This window comes from Atheta coriaria, unplaced genomic scaffold (genome assembly GCF_025399875.1).
Source record: "Atheta coriaria isolate IRGN ID8LTWV9N9 unplaced genomic scaffold, Caltech_Dcor_3.1 hic_scaffold_6_pilon, whole genome shotgun sequence".
NCBI classification, from domain to species: Eukaryota; Metazoa; Arthropoda; class Insecta; order Coleoptera; family Staphylinidae; genus Dalotia; species Dalotia coriaria.
The window spans coordinates 12,349,044-12,369,148 of NW_027045448.1; the positions used below are offsets into that span (position 1 = coordinate 12,349,044).

At 44.9% G+C, this 20,105-nt stretch overlaps 1 protein-coding gene across 14 annotated transcripts in view; it reads right to left on the reverse strand.

Moving 5' to 3' along the window:
* The window catches only part of LOC135793344 (uncharacterized), a 127,006-nt gene that overhangs the window by 33,022 nt on the left and 73,879 nt on the right, over nucleotides 1–20,105 (reverse strand). For 6 of the 14 annotated variants that reach the window (XR_010548618.1, XM_065304261.1, XM_065304265.1 and 3 more), the window contains one exon: nucleotides 7,514–7,540. The exons of the other annotated variants lie outside the window; for them this stretch is intronic. Coding sequence is in view for 5 of the 6 variants with exons in the window: in XM_065304261.1 (XP_065160333.1) it covers nucleotides 7,514–7,540 (27 nt within the window). In the remaining variant the exon portion in view is untranslated. The remainder of the gene's footprint in view (nucleotides 1–7,513; nucleotides 7,541–20,105) is intronic. 14 annotated transcript variants of the gene reach the window in all.

Consider the following 20,105-nt stretch of genomic DNA (forward strand, 5'->3'; position numbering starts at 1 on the left):
CCGACAGTTTGTCACTTAATTATCGGTTGATGGTTGGAATTCATCATGCAATTCAAATTTGCTTTATTATGACATATGACAGATACGCCTTCGCTTGGAATACAATTAAAATTCCCTTTGTTTCGCATTTCTTCGGTGGAAAGTTGGGCGCGCGCGCTTGAGCTTAATGTAAATATAAGCGGTGTGATCATACGTCGGCGAGGAATATGGGCGGCAGCACGACTCCAACACACACACAAACAAATGTATTCGAAATTTTCGAAATTGTAGTGGAGGCACAGAAATCTATTTGACGGATCGCGTGTGCGTTTCTTTCTTCTTCGCCTTCTTCCGCAACGCAATCTGCATACAACCACGTTCAAGATACAAATTTCGCATTTCACATCTCACATCTTATATCTCGCATCGCAAACGACGTCCGGAGATTGATTTTAATAAGAAGGCAGCGTGCAGCAACAAGAGGGGAAAAACGCACGACTTTCGTTAAGAGAATTTCGAAGCCTTCAACTTGTTTCCACAGCCTAATATCTAATGCTGGTCGGGGAGGCAACCGCGAGACAAGACGAGACAGATATGAGATTAGCGCGGAAGCCAGGACCTGTACTAGTCGATATTGAATTTGTTTCCCATATTCAACCCACGGTACAAAGAAAAAATCCAAAAAAACTTTCTACGTGCGTTTAGGTTGCAACATTTATGAAGCAAACCCACAAACCAAAGAACACAGGTAAAAGAAGAAATGAGAAATCATTTTGGACGAAAAAAAGTTCATAAATGTTAACTTACATTACATACGAAGCCATTTAAAATCCAACCATACCGAAATACGTACGATTCGGTACGAAAATGGGAATAAGGAGCCACCGAAACACCGAACACGACGCGTATATTAATAATAAACGCGAGAATGAATTATTTATTAATGCAGCGCGCAGGTATTTATGCATTAGTTACGAACGCAGCACATTCGAGCGTTACCTTTAAGGTGCATGTCGAGAGAAGGCGAAAAAAGCAGCGTCGACGATCGTGGCGTCGTTTTTCTTTAATTAAATGTCAATTTATATCTGTTTTTTCTCCATGTACACTCGAGCAACACTCATATTTACATTACCAACTCCAAAAAATAAGCTGGCGATCAGTATAATAACAAAAAAAACTAAAATATGTATGAAATGTAACAAAAAATTATTTCATGCTCGAATTGGAAATAAAAATAATTGAAAAATACCAAATAAAATTACATTCTTGTTTGTTCGCTGGAATCTTTTTTCGGCCAAATGAAAAAAAAAATCAATTGTTTGTGTAATTACGTTTCAAGCATCCAATTCAATGTTTAACAAGATTTATGTGTGTAGCAAATACAATTCATTAAGGCGCACACAACCCAAGCTAATTGTTAATCGTTCGCAGAAATCCGGAAGAGCACGCGATACATTGCGCGCACTCTGTGCTCACATGGCTCCCGACAATAATGAGAGTTTATGAAGCGTGCGAAGGCAATTAGCGCTTTCGTACATCTTAATATTGGCGCAAAAATGCGTCGAAAATGCGTTTCACTTTTATTCTCCATCAAGCGATGCTTAATTTAACGTGTTTCACTGTCTACGAGCCCATTTGTATGCAATCGCGTAATTTATTTTTGTTTCTGCAATGCTGAATCGCATATCGTAAACATGCCATGTTTTTCCGTAATTAATTCAATGAGCAGTGCTTTTTTTCGCGTTTGTGTGCAATTGTGAAAAGTGAATAGGAAGAATTACTGAAGCACAGAGGGAATACATTAAGTATCGCACACTTGTTAGCCATATCGTTAGCAAATATGTCATTAGCGGCTAATTATCGGTAATTACGTATCGTGATTGAAAGCCGTTTGTGAATTTTGAATCGTGTTCGTTTAAAAACGACCCTTGGAATTATTTTTCTGTGTCTATTTATTTCGAAAAGAAAAACACGCCCAATTTACACCCGGACTAATGATTATATCCTATATTATAAGTACCGGTATAATATACAAGGTGGTATAAATATTTTTTACGGAAATAAAAAAGTTTTTGCAATACTCGGTATTTGTACAGGATAGTTAGCATTTGCATGTTATTACGTAATTTGGAATATTAATGTGTTGCACGTTGAGACGTCGGGCGATGGGGGCTCATGCGCTTGCATTCACGTTCGGCAGATATATATATTATTCGATTATTCCTTTTTTTCCTCGTGCCCTTTGCGCGCGCCGTATAGTCGTGCCCAAGTTGCGATATCCAAACGCGTTCGGATTTAAATTGCATCGGGCAGTTAGCCGTCCGCTTTAATATTTAGTGTGCGTTCGCATTTAAATGCCGCGCGATGCAAAGAGCTAATTTTGCAAAATCGTCCGTCGACACGCATTTCGGACATTTGTTACACGACGTTAGACACTATTGCAAAAGGATGTTTCCACTCGCGCAGGCCATTCATTTTACCCGAGACGCTCGTCTCGCGCGCCGCCCCAGTCGTGATATGAAAATTTCCAAACCAAACCCAAAGACTTTGGTTTACCGGGCACAAAATGAAGAAAATAAAAAAAAAGCGCCGTGCGCGGAATCCGATGGCGCGATGGCGATAACTGGACTGACCGTTCGTGTGCATGCACGAACGAATTAACTCTTTCCTGCATTTCGTAGCGTAGCTGTTTTATTTTTTGTAATGCCTGTCTGCAACTGCGCCTCGACAACACACATTGTACCTGATCTGTTTTGTACGTGCAGTGTGCATCCAGTTTCTTTTGATCGTGAATTTGCCTAAAGGGACGTTGCTTACAACCTCACACACACACATATATATACAGGGTATACCCTCCTAATTACGCACATTAATTAAGCCACCTCGAGGAGAAAAAATCGTTTGCTTTCGGAATGCCATTAATAATTCATAAATCGGTAGCCTCGGCTATGCCACCTGACGCAGTGATTCGACTTGCCATCGACGATACACACCACAACGCTTCGATTTTTCAATCGCTTTCAATCGATCCTGTAAATACTGCACATTAAGCGCGCGCACCTCGCGGGCAATTTTAAATTTACTGGTTTTTAATAAGCCTCATTTTTCCACATGCATTATGCGCGCATTGTGTAATAACAGATCGCACCGAGACGTGCATGGCGCGCAGGAGCCTCGTCTCCGGCATTAATAATTGATTAGGAAAACGCTTACGTTGCGCGGCGTGCTTGCACTTCGTGTGGTGGTTACCGTGTCTGTTGATTACGATCGATTACCTCTTTTACCCGACCGCCGCAGCCACTCCATGCCACACATGCACGGCACATATACAACAAGATGGCGGCGACGTATTTTGCGTTTGATTGAATTATTGAATTTGTGTGCCAGCGACGTTTAATTTGCATACGGGTCTTGTATGCATAACACGAAATTATCTACAACTACTATACTAACATAACATATATTTTTCGCAATCGCAATCGCAACAGCGACGACAATCAAATAAAATCGCAAATTTACGGCGCCGGCGCCATGCAGAAATCGCCGCGCTAAAATTAATAGTCGAAGTTAATTCCATTAATTTTATGTGCGCATTCACTCGTGCGAGCCGGCCAACCCTTTGGCGGGCGCGGGGTCGTTTAATGACCTTTGATATCGTGCGATTTTCGCGTTTCGCGCCGGCTTCAAAGCGCGTGCGGTGCGCTTAACGTATGCAAATGAAAAGGAAGTGTCCCTTCGCCGCTGCGTGCGGCTGGCTATTAATTGAAAGCATAAAAAAGTGCACGCATGTACCGAATGGCCCAAGATGATGCAGGAGAGGTATGTAAACGACGTTGGAATCGTGTAAATAACACGTAAATCCCACAATGACCCCAACCCGGACGAGCCGAGAATAAAAATAAGAACAAGAAGGGTTCGTGGGATAGAGGAACCCGCATAGCAGGTGGTCCCCCTTGTAATCTACTTCCTTCTTGAGTTCGCCCCGGAAAGAAAGCCCACGGTAGGTTTATTCAAATTTGAAAAATTTTAAACAAGCCGCAGTTCTGGGCGATTTTTGCACGATATACCCGGTGAGTTATGGATGGTTGCTGTCGAAGTGTCCAAGAAGGCGCATCGATAACACATCGAAGCGTCTCGCGAGTTCACTACCTTTATATACCTTGGTGGTGAGTGAAGTTGAAGCGTCGCCCCGAATATAAACGACATACGCGCGGACCATAAATCAACGACGTGCCAGCATACTCTCCTCGGCGAGGATGTGTCGGCATGGAAGGGTAACGTCTCGCCCGATCCATCCGTGCGGGCATACTGTTTTCATTGTGTCGCATTCATGAATGCGCGGTGAACTCCAACACGGTTTAAAGGTAGTGTGTGTGTAGAAGTGTGTGCAGGCCAACAACCCTTTTATCGACGCGCCTTTCGCGCAGCCCGAAAAGAAGCACCGCGCGCGCGCGCGCTCCTTTTTCATGCAAAAATCCCAACTCGCATCGCCAACGGTGCGGAGCGGGCTCTCTGTATGCAAATTTATTAAATGCATTGATTACATGGAAGGATGGAGACCGGGTACGTGCACCGATCCGGGTGTGGAATTAATCGAAATTCAAATTCGATCGGAATAATTCGCATAACAATTACGCAAGTTACAAGTTATAGGTAGTGTTTTCCCAGCACCTCATATTTTCCCAGGTCTATATTTAAATGAGCGTCTTATCGATGCCAGAGGAAGAACCAAATTTGCATGCGGATGTGTGTTAGGTACGAAATCAATTTGTATCAATATGTGTTGGATTTTTGACGACGGGATTACTAACCATCTAAGGTTCCCACAGTGCAAAAAGAACGAAAAAAACGTTGGTCGGATTTCTTCGCCTTGCGGATTAATTTCAGTAAGCAAATTTCACGACGCCAGAAGGTAAAAGTTTGTCATCGTATAAAACGCGCCGCGACTGCATTTCTCCGCGCCACGCGGCGCTCTACTTATATGAATGCGCTTATGAAATTCTAATGCTCGCGGTGTGCGTTTCGGCTTTGTGGAAACGATTATTTGGCGAGATTAAATGCGGACGTGGCCGTGGCTGTGTGTGTGTGTGTGCGAGCATTAAAACATTCCAACCGGGGTTTTAATATCGCGGCCCGCAAAAGCCTTTGCCGCCGAAGAAGGAGCGGAGCCCGCGCCGCTGCACATCGCATGCAATGCTATCGCGCGAAAACGCGCCAAGGCATCCATGCAGAAGCGACCGCAGAGAAAACGCAAATATTTACGACGCAAAAATTTCATAATCGTAAGCTTTTTAATAAAGAACAACTCGTATTATAATAATGTCGAATGCTGCGGTACGCGCAGGAATTGCTTCGGCGCGGGAATGTCGTAAATTTTTAACTATTTGTTGACGTTTTGCAGATTTTAACCGTTTGGATTACGGAAATCGCATGCGTACCTTGCGGAAAAGAACACAATTGTTGGAATTTGTGAGTAATTAGCGGGGAAAACATTCTTACAGTCTGAGGAAATCGTCGAATACCATCTACATTGCAACATTTTTGCTATATCCACAACAAATGTTCTAAATTTTTGCAAAAAACTACTTGAAATTACAAAAAAACCAAGAAAGTTTATTTTGAGTTAAATGGAACAAAAAAACATATTTTCCGTTTTGTGAAGTTATTTTTAGAATTTCTTTCTGTTGATATTTGCACTCATTATGTCCTCGGTTTTTCCACAAACGAAATGGAAATTAAAGCGAATTAAAGCGGAGCGAGCAGTGGCCGCGTCGCGCTCGCAGAGCAAGAAAAAAGGGAAATGATGAATAAATTAGAATGGAAATTAGTGACGTAGCTACGCGCGCGCCGGCTCTTAATGCGCCCCGTGACGTCACTGCGTTGCGTCGTCGGCGGCGCGATGAACTTTCTCTTAACTTTCATTAGCAAAGAACAACCCTGATCTTGTCCAACTTTTTCATCGACCCGAGCGGACCGCGTGGCGTCGGCAGCGGCCACGGACCGGGTAACCGAGAGCGCGAGTACGCTCGAGCGGCGGCGGCGGCAGTCAATTAGTTGTAATTGACGCCGTCGGAGGGCTAATAAATGAACGCCGGCGAGAGCGGCAGAAAGCGGCGAGAAGGATGCAAGACGACGAGACAGGCGCACTCGGCGGCGCGTCGGAAGGATGCACGACGTTTAGTCGCTTAACGAGCAAGACAAGACGCAGGCAAGCTGGCGTAGGTCGGGGGCGGCCGCGGGAAATTAATTCGCTCAACGGCGGCAGCAGCGCAGAACGCGACGAACTTCATTAGGGAACGCTTCGCTGGCGTCTGCATGTGCGACGATGTTTAACCGGGTGGAAAATAATCAAAATCATGCGATCATCATCGAACGGTTGTGATTTTTTCTTCTTTTTTAATAAGCAATAATCTTAAAAATTGCATATTAAGATTGAATTTCTTATGAAAAGCATAGTAAAATAAAACGAGGACGAAAAATAGAAGACGAAGTAAAGTACTACATGTAATTCCGGGATTTGATTAAAAATCGTACGAACGAATCGCACATCCTGAATCCAATCAAAGCGAGCGCGCGAGTTGCTATCGGATAACTGCCGCCCCCCGGCGAGCATGTCGTCGTCTTCACTCATATCACCTCCCAGCGTTACCACCCCCGCAACGTATCACAAGCGCGAGCATCCCTCTTACAATTCCTTCAATTCGCGACTTGAGACGCGTTCGCATTCTGATCGATCTCAGGGAAAGAACGAATCTCGAAAGTATTTCGTTGTGCGCGGCGAAGTGTCAGAGCGAGCGCTAAAGCGTTTTGTCCTTTCCGGGCGGAATTGCGAAAAAGCGCCTCCTTCGCTTGCTAGTTTTCGGAAAAGCGCGCGGCGGCGGCAAGAAAACGAGCGCACACGTAGCACAAGGGTGTGCGCGCGGGTTGGGGGTTGGTTCCGACTGCAATGCATCCAATCTCGCCGACGCGGCGCGCTCGTGTGTCGCATACGTCACCAACCAGACGGATTTTATTGCATTTTCTTTCCATTTCCCAACGCAGGCAGCCAGCGCTCGCGTGGAGCAATATAAAAGATGGTCGACGTCGACACTCAGCTACCGCCGGGTTAGAGAGCTGGAAGCCTGGAATCGATGCCTGGCCCACCCATCCCGGGGATGAATGTGTGTGCACGCCGCCGCTGCCGCCGCCAAGCCTCGCCTCTCCCGGATTGATAAATTACGTAACGCACAGGCCGGCAGGAGAAAATTCCGCTCGCGTCAGTCCCAAAGCGCGCACAATATAACTACACACAATGATTGTAATGTAATCAACAATCAGGCGACGAGATGTCGTCGGTTGAGAGTGAAATGTTTAAGACGCTGGCATGCAAACCGTCTGTCCCGCGCGAAATTAACGACGCGCATTAACGTCAATGGATGGAAGTCGCGCGATGCAATTAGATGCGGAATTATGCGACATGCCGGAATGTTTACGTTCGCTTAAGACGAATTATTTCATGCGCAGACAATCATTTTGATTAGATCTATATATTTACCATCGCAGCAATATCATCAACACTGACCTGCAACAAAAAAAAAAATAGAAATCAAATGAACTCATTTGTAGCACAATAAATTAAAAATCTTAAGCGATACTTGTGAAACGTTGATACGCAACATAATGAGTACCATTTGCAGTCAAATTAAGTCAAGATTAGTACTACTCCACAACGATCGACAGCACACTTTAACTTATACGCCGCTTGCCCAAGATACAAGTAACGCATGCATACGTATTAGATGGAAATTAATCCGATGGCGCGGTAATGAAACAGTAGCGCAGCAGCAGCAGCACGATGAGGCAATCGCCGATGAGCGCGATATTAGATGCCGTTATCTGCGTATCTTAATTAGATATCATTAGAGTGATAGCGCACACAGATTTCGAGCTGTGCGCTGCTCTGCTTCCATCATCTTCGACAGAGATTATAAACTACTGCGGTTGGTGTCGTGTAATCAACATAATTCCGGTAGTAGACGAAGAATTCTAATCACCTGTTTCGTTCGCCACGGTGTATCATTAATTATACAATGTAAGAGTGAAAATTTTTGATATATTATGATTGTTAACCAAAAGAAAAATAGGTTTTTAATAAAAATATATTTTCTTCTTATTTGGAGAAAACATGTAAAACCAAATTTGGCATATTTGCTTGTTAGAACCATGTTCAAACAAATATTTTCCCTGAGCTAACAATGCATGAATTTAAATTGTTCGCTCCGCTAACAAGGCGCGCAATATTAATACAGCGAATGTTACATTTTTCTTATCATTACGTTAATCTCTCAACCCGCGATGCGATGCGTTCAGCGCGCATTGCGTTGAAAATAGATGCAGATTGTAATTGCAGGATTGATCAAAGTAAAATTGCAAATAAACGCGCATATCGCGCGCGCGCGGACGGCGTGCCTTTATCTACGCGATAGTAGCAAGGAACCTGCGGCTCGCGAAATTATCTCCGCCTGCGATCTGTAGGCGCGCGAGGAGTGAATAATAATGGCGCGTACAACAATGGACCGCGAGACGCGAGCAATTTTAATTAAGTTCACATTCCGATGGACTAGGCGGAAAGTATGCGCGCGATGCCGCCGCCTCTGCCGCCGGCCGGCGAGTAGGAGTCGCGATAATAACAAGAAGCGCGCCGACACAACGCGAGAAGACAATTGAAACGAGTTCCTCTCTTGCGGGTGCTACCGCACAAACAACAAGCAAGCAAGCAAGCAAGGCATCAATCTGCATCTAGTCTTGTCTCCTGTCGTGTTGTGCTGCGCGCAGGCAAAAAAAAAATCATCAACATTCAATCAAAACATGTTTACGTTGGCGGAATATTGCGTTTTCTTCTGTTTCTTCATCGCAATTTTATTTGATTCCATTCAAGAGATACCTTTTCGTATTCGTTTCATATCATTTGTCGCCGGCACGACTTTATTCCGCGCGTTTGTTGAAAATGTACATGGAAGAATGTAATATCGCGCACGGTGGCGGCAGTAGAGTGACGTTGTGAGACGCAGGCATCGCGGAAGATTGAGCAAGTCGGGAGCGCGCGCACCAGAGAAAATAACGCGCGGGCGGGCGTAAACGTAAAGCGATATTAAAATTGATTGTTTTTACGTTCGAATGATTTTTTAAGGAAGCGCAATATCGTCTCGCGTCGTCTAACGTCGCCCGTTCAGGCTTCACTCCACCGCGCGCGCGCTCCTCCACGCTTTTCCACCCAAAGAGCGCCGAGTCGAGTCGTTTATTCCGAATCTGCCGCTCGGCGAAGCTGAAGCTGGCTTTGCTTTCGTACGAAAACAAAAAAATACTTTCTGTGTACGACGGCGACGCTTGTAAAAAAGTACAAAAAACTGATGGGGGCGCATTCTTTTTGTCTTCAGGTGCTGTACCAGAGCGGAGAGATTCACAAAAAGGACGTGTAACGTGTACGAAGCGATAAAAATGCAGGGACAAAAACCGATGGCGGAAAAAATGATGCAAAAGAAATAATAAAAACAAGAAAAAATCATCATCCCTTTAACGCAGGGCGGGCCTTAACGAGCATAAAAATCTCCGAGCGATAAAATCTCTTTATGTCTAGTTATGTCTACTTCGCGAAAGTTGAGTTAATGTGGCCGTTCTCTTGCTCGCGAAGAAGAAATTGGAAATTGGAAACGATCGTCGCGAGAGGAGGAAAATAAGTATCGAGTGCCGCGACGTGTGTGTATATTAATCGACTCTTAAAGTAGGGAGTTTGCGAACTCGTAAAGCGACGTAAAGTTTAATTGCGTCGCTCGGCTATTATTTGCGCTTCGCGATCACGCTAACGTTCGATGACTTTGAGCCGCGGAGAAAAGGCAATCTGCACGAAATGTAAAAATACGACGATTCTACGATTCAACAAAAACGCTAAATTTTGATTTTTTTAATATTGAAAAATCTGCTTAGATGTTAGAAATGTTCGAATTCTAGTCGGATTAGACGACTCTCCTGGCTTAAATCCGTCATTAAATAGAGCTGAGGGCAAAGATCCGGCCATCCCCTCTTGCCGGAATCTTCGAGCACGCGTTGCCGCCGCCGTCGCCGCTGCCGGAACAATAGACGTGAAGAGGCACGTAAAAGACAAGGGCCTAAGGATGTGCCGAAGCCCAGCGATGCGCAACGCAACGTGAAGAAGCAAGAAGCAAAAAGAAAGCACACGCATAAAAATACACTGCACGAAGAGGGGTGCTCTTCTTCTTCTTCACAGCGAAATAAAAAGCGGAAGAAGCGGAAGAAAAAGGGACTTCTGATCCTACTCTCTCGGCGTGTATATTTTTTCTCTGCTGGTGGTGGATGCCGAGGGCAAGCAAGCACACTTGTGTCGAGTCTTTACCTGCGTGTCGTGTGCATGCAAGAGAAACGCAAAGAAAAAAAAAAGAAGAAAGCAACGCATAACGAAAGCTTCTCGTTGTTATAATAAGGGGTAAAATATGCTCGCTGCCAGCAAGATTCACACAGTTTCCGCGTGTACAGTGTGTCACAAAATTAATTATCTGTCAATTTCCAACCGAAAATAAAACTAAATTTTTTTAACAAGAAGTTTGCTTTATAATAACAAGATAAAGAATGAAACCACACCATAGGCGAATAATTGAACGTAATTCTTGGAGTTTTTAGGGGTAAAGTTCATGCCTGCACCCTGATTATTTGCACACGACGAACATCACGCGATTTAATATAACAGCTTACACCGAGGTAAGGTGATTTCGTTGTTTAAATATTTATTTCATTTTTGCTCGCGCGCGTTTCCCGGCGGCGCCTTGTGGAGGAACGTGCGGCGACATCGCGATATTAGGGCGCGCCGCCGTCTAATGACAACGCGACGCTCACATTCATGCATAACGAATGCGAGTGCTGGAAAATTATGCCAAATTATTCGAGCGTTTTCGAGGTGCGCGAGCCGCGAAATTATAACGAAACGCAAATGCCTAGCTAGTCCAACATGTACGGTTGTATCGAGTTAATATTTAAAGATAATTAGATGAAATTTAATCGAATCCATTTGCAGCCAGCGCGTAGTCGTCGTCGATGGTGGCGGCGAGCAAATCGAATATTCGAGCCGCGAGCAAGAAGAATTTCGCTCGCGATGGCTTATTGGATTTGTTTAGTGCGCGAATTCGTATTCGAAGGCAAAGTTGCAAATGTAAGTAGCTCGAGGGCGAGAAATAAAAATAAGTAACGCGCGCTGCCGAGTGCGGGAGCGGGACCCCGGCGACGGAAAACGCGGAGCGATGAATGAAGGAAATTGGTGCGCATTAAGACTAGTCCTGAAGTCAGCACAGCATCGACCAGAAAATAGAAGAAATTGAGAAAAAATTCAATTTTATATTTAAAATGTTACTAGATATTTTCATAAATACAGCGCGCCGAGGGTATTTTAAAATTTAGATTTTTATATTTTGTTCGTTTTGCGTAACAATGTTGAATATTCCATATTACAAGCGAAGAAATAACGAAGGAAAATTTACTGAATTTGCGCTGTGTGTGTGTGTGTGTGAGAAGACGTGTGCTGAAATCGAAAAACTGGGAGGTTTTCGCCGAGCTCACATCCCGGGCTAGCTCCACTCTGTCGGCGGTGGCTGGAGAATGGAAAAATGTAAATGCGAACGCTTTCTCCTGCACAAGCCGAACGAACAAGCAAACGTTGTTGGGAAGAAAAACGCTCGGCGAAAATAAAACGATGAACATATCCAATAAGGCTTTAACCTGCGGGGAACAACCGGTCGTCTAGGCAACACACGGGTGGCGCGCGCGAGCAGCGTACATAGCTATAACCTCGTTTCACCGCTAGCGCCGCCGCCGCCGCCACCACCCGCTTCGACGACGACGACACAATTGTTTGCGCTCTCTCTCGTGTGTAGCGCGCGAGAGCTAGAAACGCCGCCGTATTTTACATATCAGCCTCCGCCCCCCGAACTTTTTTCCCGGCGCCTTCGAAGAAAGACGTTCGTCGAGGACGAAATATTTGCATTGCATCAGCCCGCCAGGACCTGCCCAGGGGCTGCGTGTGTTTAGAAGTATATATATTTCTCTGTGTGTGAGTGTGTGACTATGGCGGATCCAATTCGGGCGCGATTTTTCCTCGAGTCAGCAAGTCGCATTTCATATCTCAGCACTCATAATGCATTCTCTTTTTCGCGAGGATTTCCTTTATATGCATGGATACTTATGTGTCGCATAAAATCAAAATTTTCTTGCGCGCCTACCCACCGTCGGAGGTTTTATATTCTCTCGCGGCTTTTTTTCTCTCAGCAATAAAATGTAAAATAGAAGACCCACATAGGCCGTGCGCCGCGACGCGCACAAAGAAATAAAGATGAGAAGGCGTCGCGCGAAATTGTCGAGCGAAAACATCAAATAAAAACAGGCGCGCACAAAGGAAATAAGGAAACCCGAAACCCACCTAAAACTTCCAAGCCGAAGACATTTTCTCCGACGAGATAATAACGCGCAATATGAGGAGGTTGTAAAATTTTCCACAAAGACCGTGAGGTGTGGGCGTGGGAGTCATCAAAAATGCTAAAATTATTGTTCATCTTATCGCAAAAGCCCTGCGTCATCATTTCAAAGATTATTTGCGTTTTAGTATTTTTCTTGCGTTTCTGGCATTCAAAATGGCGGAGTGTGCGTGGTTTTCGGACGGAAATTCTTTAATCCAGCACACGCATGTTTTTCCCGGCGCGATTTTCTCATGTGTGTGTCGCGCACACTCTCTCGATGTCTTTTCTTTTCGGCGGGGAGCAGTAGGCGCTTCCTTTTGCCAAGAGGACAGCGCACGGGGGGTGGAAATAGGAAAACGCTTCGCCGCGTGTGTAAACATATCGAAACTCCACCCTCCACACGCGTTCCCGTTGGATTCCTTGGAATTTTTCTTATCGGCCCGGATTTCCCCCCATTCGCGCGACCAACCTGAGCTCACGCACGCAAATCACAACCCAAAGAAAGCAACATTTCCCCCAAAAATTAAATAAACAATATACAATCATTTTATATAATAAAAAATGATTAGCAATGATTATAGTAATGGTGATGGTGATTTACCTTCGTGGAAAAATTATATTCTTCACTTTTGTACTTTACTTTAACGACTAACTTTCGTTAAGCCGGGCCAAATGTAAGTACTCCGAAAGTTGCTCTCCTGGCGTTCGATACTCGAGTGCTTTGCATCCCTCTCGCCGGTCGCGTACATACATTACAAAGTACAGCGCACGGAAATATGTATGTGGGTATATTTCGAGGCGCGACGCGAAAAAACGAGCGCGAGGAAAACGTTTGAGCGTCGTTTCTGCGAGTGCCGGCGCACGATTCCGGCCGTTATCTTGCCGTGGGAATGACGTCTTCACTTATGTACTTCCCGCCGCTGCCGCCTCTGCCGCCACCACCAGTCATCCAGCCAGCCAGCAAGAGTGCATTAAAAACTTGATACTTTTTACACTCCGCCGAGTAACGTTAATGGACTCTTTTATATCGCATAGGAGTGCGAACTTGCTACGAGTGCAGAAGAGAACTGCTAGAAATGTATAATATTCGTATCATCATTCAAAGCTTGGTGGAAAATATTTAGAATTTTTATTAAAATTAAAATTTTAAATATTTAATTATTTATTGAGAACACTCAATATAAAATCGGGTGGCAAACCTGACAACTACTAAATCTATGCGAGGTTTTCGGTGTGCACGACGTACGACGATCATCATCATCATCGTCGTCATCATCATGATGCGCCTCCGCGGAATCTCGCCAACCCGCACCTAATGTGTTCGCCACGTTTCGCATTCATCACGAAACGACCACCGCGCACCTCCATCACCTCCGCGCACACAAAACACCTTTCCATTCCCAGCCAGCACCACACATATCAGCGCAACATCTGAATTCGACTCCCAACATTGTCCCGGCGTGCATCCGACAAACACGAAAATGGTAAATCGATATTTTTCAATAACGATCGTGCGAAAGATTGCCAACAATGATTACGCGCATTATCGACTCGATATCAGGTACCTTTTTCAAACAGCAAAACATGATTATAATGATCATAGGTAGCAGTGGCCCTAGAGGGTTTAGGTACTGCCAGCTAGACGTCATCAGTGGGAGCCGTTGTGTTTGATTTAAATATTTAAATATGTTTGAATATGTTAAGCACGTCGGATGATGGTGAATATTAGGCGAGACGGTAATGAGATGCAGAGGTGCAGGCAGAAGCCACCAACGGTTCTATATAGCTAACCCTTTCGTGCATGCCTTGGACGTGAAGCGTCAGACAAAATGCAAAAATTATTCGCGTGCTCGTGTTTGCACACCCTTAATGCGAGCCACCGAGCGGCGTCAGTCAACAAGCATTCGGGAGGCCGACGTAGGGGAGGTCGAAAAGGTTAAACGCAATTAGAACGCAGCGCCCGAAAAAACGGAAGCTCACCGGGTAGCAAACAGTTGTACGAAATTCACGGATCAGTAATATGCAAATTTATCATGTGCAAACTCAACCGTCCTAATCCCATATTTTGAGAATATTGTGTTTTGAAGATTGCAGCTCAAACAGAGAAAAAAAAATGGCGTCCCAGGAAAGAAAGGAGCACCAAATTCGGCGTACACCTAAATTCCACATAAAAAGATATATATTCTGGAAGGACTGGAAAGAAAACCGCCCAATCCAGTGAGCGCGCTCGTGCTCGCTTAGTGCCTGGCGACGGTGGCGGCAGCGACGGCTGCACACAGAGAGTAGGTGTTCGAATGTGAAGTATTGATGACGTTGAGGGCGCTTGCGTGCGCGTGCCGACTGCGACTCTCTACCCCGTTTAGCAAAGGCGCGCCAAAGCGCTCGCAGCTGTGTGTGCACATGTGTGCGCCACCCCCAAGCGCCGCGCCGGCAGAGAAAACGAGCGAGAGAAAAACGAGCACACCACCATCCTCCACCAGCGGCGGCACGGCGTTTCTCTCTAGTATTTTTCATCCGGGTGGAGTCGGCAGAGTCTCGCGCGCGCTGCGCGATCGATCTAGGGGGTGTGTAGGCCGCTGCCGCCGCCGTCGGCACACACATGCCGCCTCCGCGCGCGCACCGCATACATGTGCGCTGCGCGTCTTCCACTCACGTCCGCACAAAAGAAATCACCTCGCGCGCTCACCATTTATCATAAGACGTCTTCGCGCAATTTCCAACAATGCCAAGAATATAAATTTACTCCGAGCGCAAACAAACAAAAAAATAAATTCCGAACAAAAAAATTAAACTCCAAGCACTTTATGTAAGTTTTCCCCTCGATTTGATGACTGAAAGCGATGCACAAATTGCTCGTAGCTCGTAAAATCCACAAGGATGAACAAAACTAGCGTCGAGCGTCAATTGATGAAATTCGGGGGTGGTTGCAGAACAACACAGAGCGAGCGAAAGCAGCACAACGTCTCGCTGCGAGGGTCGCGATGCTAATAAGCCAGACCGTCGACGCGAGCGTCTTAATTGCGAACGGCGTGGAAAACGGGAAAGTGGGCCAGTGACCCGCCGCCTCGCGGCCTTGAACCGCCCTCGCCCGACGCTCCCGGAGGTAATTAAGTACAGCGTCGCGCGGCAGGCTAATTGAAGGCTCCCGCGCGCACTTCTCTCGTCTCACTCCCACCCTCGCAACGTAACAAAGCACGCGCTCTTTTCTTACCAAGCCACTCGATTTCCATGCCGGGAAACTCGGGCTCGGCGCTCATTTATTAAAAAACGCGGCGTGATAAAGAGAGAGCGCGCGCGAGTAAAATCCTTGAGTACTGGGTCACGAGGGGAATAATGAGCGCCGAGCGAAAAGTAAAAGAGGAAATGAGGAAGGACGCGAAAAGTCAAGGGAAAGTATTTTAAAGAGTGAAATTAGACAGAGTTGTGGCAGGTCGCGCTTCGCATCCCTCTAATTTGTTTCCCAGTTTGTTTCTTTAAGCGTCGCGCCGCTTTTTTAATTCATTACCATAAACATAACCTAACCTAACTTCTTGATTCAATGAAAAATTTAATATCATTAAATATCTACATTTACGAATATTCAACATTCAAGGCAGGATTTTATTTGCTTCATCCCCTTCTTTTAATATAATATTAAATTTGATTCGACTTTTTATAAAATTTCATTTTCTTCAATTTCCTCTCGCGCGGCAATAAAATTCGCCATTTTAGAAAACGCTCTCTCTCCGTCGCCGTGCGTGCCGGAGATGCAAACACATCGATTTCGATCGTTTTCCGCGATTTTCCTCAGCAGCGCGCCGCCGTCACTATTCGGCTTTCTTTCTTTAGCTCCGCGGCCTTTCTTTATTTTATGTACGCGCGGCACGTGTCGGAGGTGGTGTGGCGTATACATAGAGAGGAGAATCGGGCGACGGAGGCGGCACCAACCGCCGACGCGTATCGTATGTGAGTGTGTGGAGGGCGGACAGTTTGACGAATGCTTCCCGCACCCGCCGCGCTCTCCGCGAAGAGACGAAGGAGAGGCAAAAATAAAGTAAAACGCGGAAAATCCGGATTTGCTTTCGGCGGCGGCAGCGGCGGCGGCGCTGTGTGCCCGCGTCTGGTTATTTCCTTATTCTTCGCCGAATTTGCTATGCGCGCAAAGCAAAATAACCATCGATCACGCTGCCGCGCGAGGAGTGGAAGCGTGTGTGCGCGAGAGTGTATGCAAGAAAACGCTTCGAGAGGAAAACCTTAAAAATTGCCTTTTGCCCAATCCTTGCTAAGGAGCTTGCACGCGCATCACATCCAAGCTAGAAAAAGACAACGGCGGAATGGATTTTCCTGCTCGTTCTGCTTTATCGTATTGAAGACACTCAGATCCGATCAGGGATGACATGTTTATGGTTAATGAGAGAAAATGATTGTTGGATTTAATAGGTTTTCGCGATTGCGCGCGATGAATATACTCCTACTCCTATTACTACCTATAAAATACAATGTTATATAAGGTGGAGAACCCTCTTACGGGTCATAAATCATTGATGAGAATCTTAAATAAATTTTCCGAGAAGAAAAAAAACTTCACATAATAAAATGTATGTAATCTCGTATGATTTTGTATCGAACACGAGTAAAATCCAAAGGATAATAATGAAATTATTGATTTTCTACCAAATTAGGGGTAACTCTCGCGTTCGAGGACTCGCAGGATGCCGTAACAGCGCACACGCACACACCCTTCAAGCCTTGGGAGCGCAGGCTGAGCGCGAACATATTAAAATTTTAAGTGGATATTTTTGCGCCGTGAAAGGACACATAATGGAACTTTTTCCACGTTGCTACGCGCCGCGAGATTTATTCGCGAAAACTTTGCGCGCCCCAAACAACACACATGAAAAGCAGTCACATGAAAAAGACTGCGCGCAAAGAAGAAGAAGAACAACAAAAACATACGTCCGTTTCGACCCTAAATTTTCAAAAAGAAAACTTGAAACATTTCCAAGACCTGCAGAGCAACGAGAAGAGAAAAAATCGCAAACAAAAAGCCAAGCAAGGAAAAGAATCCTTCGAAAACCAGTCACATGTTATTATTATTAATCGTGCGTATGGAAATTTTCCGCCTTCAGGAAAATCTTTTATGTTTTGCATCCCCTAGAAAACGTAAAAATTCGAGTGTGATTTGTGTGCCGTAGGTATCGAACAAGTAAAGAGGAGAAAAAAAAACGAACGCACTTTGATTACAAAAGAAAACGAGATGGTCCCGCCTGATGGGGAGGCGGCTGGATAGCCAGAGTTATGAGTTGAGCGGTGAGTATAGGAATATGTCATTAAGATCGATAATATGCGCCGCGGGGGTGAGCGCGGCCCAGACGCGCCTCTTCATGCACGCTTCCACTCGACGCCGGTAGGAAGAGCGCGGGGGCGGCAGAGGCGGCGGCATGACAATAAGTACTACTAACCGGGCGTTAAAGGGAGCGCTACAAAGGATATTTAAGAATACGACACGTAGAATATTCCGATTTTTAACAGAAAATATTTTAATTATAAAAAATAATTTGTTGCGATAAATTATTTCAGTCTTAATCCTGTGTCTAAACAAAATAAAATAAAACGTAGAATTTTATTTACTCGGTTTTTTGTTTCTCTACTTTTTTTTGTTAACATATTGTATAAAATTTGAAAGTAAGCATGAGAGAAATGAAGAGCAGTGAACGGGGGATGAAGTAAAAATATGAAAATGAAGCGCGCACGGCCGGATGACAATAGACTATGGATATGTCGCGCGCGCGAACCGCGGGGTTTCTCTGCGGCGTTCTGTTTTATTTTCCTCGTTTTTCCCCCCGAAGCGCGTCCCCAGACTCCCACCGGGCGGAGCGCGAACTCGCGCATCAAAACATTCAATGCCTTCGAATGCTCACCAGAGCCCCGCTGCCGCCTGTCGCTCCGTCGACGGATTTCAATTTGTGCCACGTTGCACGGAATTATTGTGATGGATGCTTAATATGAATCCCGGACACACAAAAAACCCACACCTCCAACATTCGAATATTGCTCACTACCCCGAATAAATAAAAATGCATAAAATACCACGCGAATAAAATAAAAATTACATTTATCGTTTTATAAAATTTCGAAAAATTCAAGTTTTATATAAAAACAATAAAAGTTTTAATTGTGAATAATAACAACCCTGCATCCATGACATGGTGCTTCATTGATTATTGTGCATGTCATTCGCACGCGCTCAATGTTCGACAATACTTTCCCGGTTGTATTGTTACAGCAGGCAGCGTGCACATACGATTCCTGCAAACAGCGCAAACTGTGCAAACGCAGCGTGAAATCGCTCGCGAGAGAAAAAAGCAAACGAACGCAATGAACACGCGGAGGGTAGGCGCGCTATTGTGCGCGTTGTAAAAACAACGCGCCTCCACTTCTCGTGCAAGCGCACCGAGCGCATTACTTAACGAGCGCGCCGAGTTTTATTGTGATTCCAACGACACGCTGCGCGTCAGATTAAAACAAAGCCTATCGTTTTTAATTATGAATGATACGAGCTTTTTCAAACCCGACGAAAGACGAAAGAAAAAAAAATAACTGATTGTCAGCGACTCAACGTACGTACACGGTGTTAAGAGGTTGAGTGCTGCTGAGTGGATGGCTGGGTTATGAAAAAGAGTTTGCACATGCATACAAATTTGTGCTGATGTGGCAATTTTTTTATTGCCGCACATCGATACTACTGTATCAGCGCATTAGCGAGGGTCGAGTACCGTCTGCAAAATTTTGCGGTAGCGGTTGCATGTCGTATCATCGCAATCTCCGTGGGTAAGCAATCGTGTAAAGAATGCTTCATTCATTTAGAAGCACTTCATGTCTGGATATTCCGCTGCGCCAGACAATATTTGCCTGCAGAATCAAAATTTAAATATTTTTTCATTAAAAAAAATCTAAAAAAAAATGTCTTGTGTGCATTGCTAATCACATTGATTGGAAAATAAAAGTCTGATGTACGCACGTGTCGCGACACGTTCTACTTTTCATTCGCAATTCGGTCCGCTGGCGCGCTGAACGAGTGCACCGGTTAACGAATGCGATCGGCGGCCTAATAAATTAAATTAAATCGCGAATCGATTGATAGTTGCAGCATAAAAAAAACGCGGCGGCAATAAATCAACGCGATAAAACTATCGTCGGGCGCGCGCGGCGCACGCAACCGCGTTTTGTAATTGCGGAATGCAATTCCGCGCGCATTGTGTGCGGAGCGCGCGAATTTTCGCATAAATAAATAAATTGCGCTCAAGCGCGCGCGGTGCTGGAAGCAACAAGCCTCGATTATTTTATTATTTGAAATTCAATAAAATTTCGGTTGCTCTGACAATCGAGCGCGAATTCATTCATTGATGATTGCAAAAACTTCTGCCTACACAAATGCGCAATTTATATTTACGTTTTTAAATAAATTTTAATTTCTAATCAAAATTTAACTTTTATCATCACCAGTAATTTTATACTTTTACCGGTTCATTAAACTGTAATAACAGCAAATTGTAAAGTGTAAGTTGAAAGTCGGATTAAACTGGTCCAAAGTAAAATAGAATCGTGATTAGAAAAGCGACAATTTTAGCAAGTGTTCCCGTTTAATAG